Source organism: Atta colombica, unplaced genomic scaffold (genome assembly GCF_001594045.1).
Source record: "Atta colombica isolate Treedump-2 unplaced genomic scaffold, Acol1.0 scaffold233, whole genome shotgun sequence".
NCBI classification, from domain to species: Eukaryota; Metazoa; Arthropoda; class Insecta; order Hymenoptera; family Formicidae; genus Atta; species Atta colombica.
In genome coordinates this window covers 192,999-197,171 of record NW_017259331.1, presented here as the reverse complement: position 1 = coordinate 197,171, position 4,173 = coordinate 192,999, and the positions used below count along the sequence as shown (strand labels likewise).

At 28.8% G+C, this 4,173-nt stretch overlaps 1 protein-coding gene across 10 annotated transcripts in view; it reads left to right on the top strand.

The window, feature by feature from the left end:
- The window catches only part of LOC108688420 (period circadian protein), a 33,076-nt gene that overhangs the window by 11,269 nt on the left and 17,634 nt on the right, over positions 1–4,173 (top strand). For all 10 annotated transcript variants that reach the window (XM_018194668.1, XM_018194674.1, XM_018194671.1 and 7 more), the window contains exon 3: positions 3,660–3,850. In XM_018194668.1, the coding sequence (XP_018050157.1) occupies positions 3,660–3,850 (191 nt within the window). The remainder of the gene's footprint in view (positions 1–3,659; positions 3,851–4,173) is intronic.

Below are 4,173 nucleotides of genomic sequence, written 5' to 3'. Positions count from 1 at the left end.
ATTTCTTTTTATTGAGCAAATATTTATTTACTGTAAATAAATGTTTAGTTGGATTATTCAAATAAATATTTAAAATTTAGAATATTTTTTTCTCATTGTATGTATACATATATATAAAATTTTATATTAATAAAATATGTTAATATATTATTACATATATTTACATAATGCTTGAAATAGAATAGATAATCATAATTAAATTCAATACAATTACATCTTCGTCGGTTGCGTTTATTAAGCAATCGTAACCATTTGTTAAATAATGCTTGATATAACATCGAAATGTAATATCAGATTAAAATAATTTGTTTCTCAATGAGTCCAAAGCGTGCATATTGTAGTCGATTACTCGTGTTTCGCATTGTCTAAAACGAGGTGGTTTGGTAATCACTGTACGATAAGATAAGGGATTATTACGAGCGAGAATATAATCTCTCAGAGGTTATTTTTTAATTTACTGTTATTTATATCGTTGGTTAGAGCGTCCAGGAAAATAATTATGCAAATATTCTCGTCTATTCTTAATTTTAGATAAATTTAGCATCGAGATTAATCTACTCATTACCATTTTATTTAATTTGTTCACTTACATAATGATTACTTAATTCACTTATATAATTAGCTTGAAACAACTTTGACCGAATCTCATTAATCGACAATTAACTTATAATTGTTTCATTCAAGTGGATAGAGTTGATTTTTTATTACTTAACACACGCAGAGAGAAAAATTAGATTAGAGACAACGAATTGTACGGCTATAGAAATTTTGCTGTAAGCAATTCTGTCTGTTGAATTAACCGATAACTTAATCGAAGTTTGATTGATCGCTTCTAATGATGCAGTTTTTTGTTATTTACAATGCAAAAAAGTGTAACAAAACGTGCAGCCAGGAAGACTTCCGGTATAATTCAGGAGCGATCGATGGTTAGGCGAATGTTAAACTTTCTCTTACTTGTGTAACGTGTGATTGTCACGTTTTACAGATTTGTTATATCAGAACTTTCTTGAGAGAGATTCCGGGAGAAAGTCGTCTATGTATTAGAATTAACTATGTAGTAGATTACAATTGCAGGCCGAGATTACAAAGCTGCAATAAATAAAATTTAAAATAACATTAGTTCGATTTTATAAAATGTTTCATGCGAGAAATATAAATAATATAATATAATCGCATGTATTTATATTGTTATTATTTAAAATATTCTATTATATTTTAATATTTAATATTATATATATAATATTAAATATTGTATATAATATTAAATATTGTACGCGTTTAAATATGGACTAATTAATTTATTGTGATAATTTTTAATTTATAATTGTTCATTAGCGTGACATTATCTTGAATGTTATGATTGCAACACGAAGACCACGTCAGATCATGTTGCGAATATTTTCTAAGGATTTTAGAAGCATCACACGTTTGCTCTTTCAACGGAATATTTCCCCTGGCTTATATTTAGAACCGCATGAGAAACTGCGTTTATTACGATTCCAGCTTATCAACATAGTTCCCACATTGACACTCGTTCGTCACATGGCGTGACACGCGGATATTATCGATTTGCATTGCGCGATCTATATAAAAATTTTACCATTGCAAGGATTTCAATAAAAAGAATGCGGAATTGCCAGTATAATAAGAAATTGTTTTATTTTAATTAAATTTAGATTTATATACATTACATTTATTTCAAATTCAATGAAAACTAGCGTTTTGAAAAATTCCATAAAAGCAAGTCATAATAGATAGGCAGTCGATCAGAAATCTCAATGGAAAAAAATGTCCGTAATTAGGATTAATATATTATGAATGGAAGGAATGATTATATTAATTCTTACTCTACTAAAGGTCGCTAGTCACTGAGCGATTCCTGTTCGTGCAAATTTTTTTGAATCTTTCGGTAATTATAAATTAGACTAGATTTTATTATTTTTCAAAATGAAGTGTCAATATTTATTCTAGAAAGTTGAAAATATGTTGGTAAATTTTTAGAGATTTTTTTAATCATTCTGAATAGGTGAAAAAAAACGAACGGATTCTTTTAGTTAGTACAGATGAAGCACCAAATTGTACCTAGTAAGATAAGGGTTAATTAAGTTTAAACTATTAATTTATTTTGTGCGACACAAATTACTGCTAATCTGTACTAATTAAATCTAAATCTAAAAATCTTAAATCTTAAATCTAAAAATCAGTACTAATTATCTGCATTTCTATTTTTTATTTTTCCTTGTGGATCTACTAGCTTCTAGATTAAGAAACCACTATATAGTGATTTTGTTATCCAGCGACAAATATAGAAAGTGGGAAAATCTTTTATCTTATGTAAAACATAAAAACAATACATATATATATTGGGTTGTCCGGAAAGTTCGATTTTGAAGGAAAATTGAAACGCAGAAGATTTAAATTTTAGTATACATTTATTAAATTATATAGGTTAGTCGGCACGACTAACTATTAATAAATGGAACTTTCCGGACAACCCAATATTTTAATTCTGTTGCGGTCGCTTGAAGTGGAGCTTTTCAAATTCCAGATTTTGATTTTTTTATTGAAAATGTCAGGGATTTTTTTATTGAAATGTCAATTTTTTATTGAATTATTATAATCGATAATTAATATTCTTGTTCCAAGATAGTGGATTCCCATATTTCTCAGAAGGGTGCAAGAGATCGCCATACTGGGTCAAAGTAAATTTAAAAATAAAATCGATAGCGACAAGATTGAATTTTTGTCTATTACTTAATTTTGATATCAATTTATTGATATCAACCCGAACAAGTACAATTTTTTTCTTCTCCATGTGAAATTGTTCATATTTCTCGATTGATATCAAAATTAAATAATAGATAAAACTTCAACTATTGTCGCTATCGATTTTCTTTTTACCACTTTTAGAATTTACCACTAACCCAGTATGACGATTCTTGTAATCTTCCGAGGGGTATGGGAGTTCGTCTATTTTGGAATAAGAGTATTAACTATTGATTGCAACAATATTCAACCTTGACGCATTTAATAAAATCTGCAACATTTTAGAAAACCTATCTCTTCTTAAAGTGACCGCAATCGGGCTTAAATATATATGTATTTTATGTTTTACATGAAATAAAAGTCTATTCTTCAATGTGCTCTTTGTTCCTGTTTCTTGCTTTTTACCTTTTGCTTTTTTTCCCTTTGCAACCATTTTATCAATAATTGTATTTTTTGCTACGTATTTCTCGTTTCTTTCGAAGTTCGTTAACTTTTATCTCGCGATATAAAACAAAAAAACCGAATAAAAAGAAAAAAGATGTAAAAAATTACAAAAGGCAAGAAACAGGAAACAAAAAGCACATTGTAAAACAGGGTTCTAAAGGTTACCCACTTGTCGCTATGGGTAACAAAATCACTACAGTGACTTCTTGGTCTATGCATATTAAGTTAGCATAACCACGAGATTTTTTTTTTAAATAGCATGTGGTAAAATTATGTTTTGTAGCATAAATTAGCACAAAATTAACATTAAAGCATTAGTTTAATAGATCTTTTTCGATTCTGTTCATTTAATCCTGCTAGCTGAAATTGACAGAGATATTAATTTTTAGACGTGAAAGTTTGAAAAGGATTACGCGATGTTTCACGATTTTACATGTGTTATATTATAGTCATGAGGCACTACCGCAACCGATCAGCAAGAGAAAGGACAAGGAGCACAAGAAGAAGAAATCGAAAGTAGTGGCTGCGCTTAACGCCACCGAAGCGGAAGCTGGCTCAAAGACGGTGGTAAACGCATTGCCGGAAGTCGCGTCGTATAATACCGTTGCATCGGTGAATGTCATACTTGACAAGAAACCAGGTTAGTTATTATCCATAAATTATCCGCGAATGAATGCATATAAACTGTCTATGGCTCTTCTTTTGTGATTCGTTCGATTTCCGGGAAAACTGCATAAACGTTCACGAATTCAGAATAAGTCGAGAGAAATTTTAATTTTCACATGTCATGAATATCGTAAATATTTTATAATTTTTTAGACTTTTGTTAGTTCGTAAAAAAATGAAAGACAATCGATTGTAGGATGTATTGGTTCTATAGTTCTTGCAAAGTAAATTAAATTTAGAAATTTAATATTTATATACATTTCAAATAAATTATACTATATATAATTACTATCTATA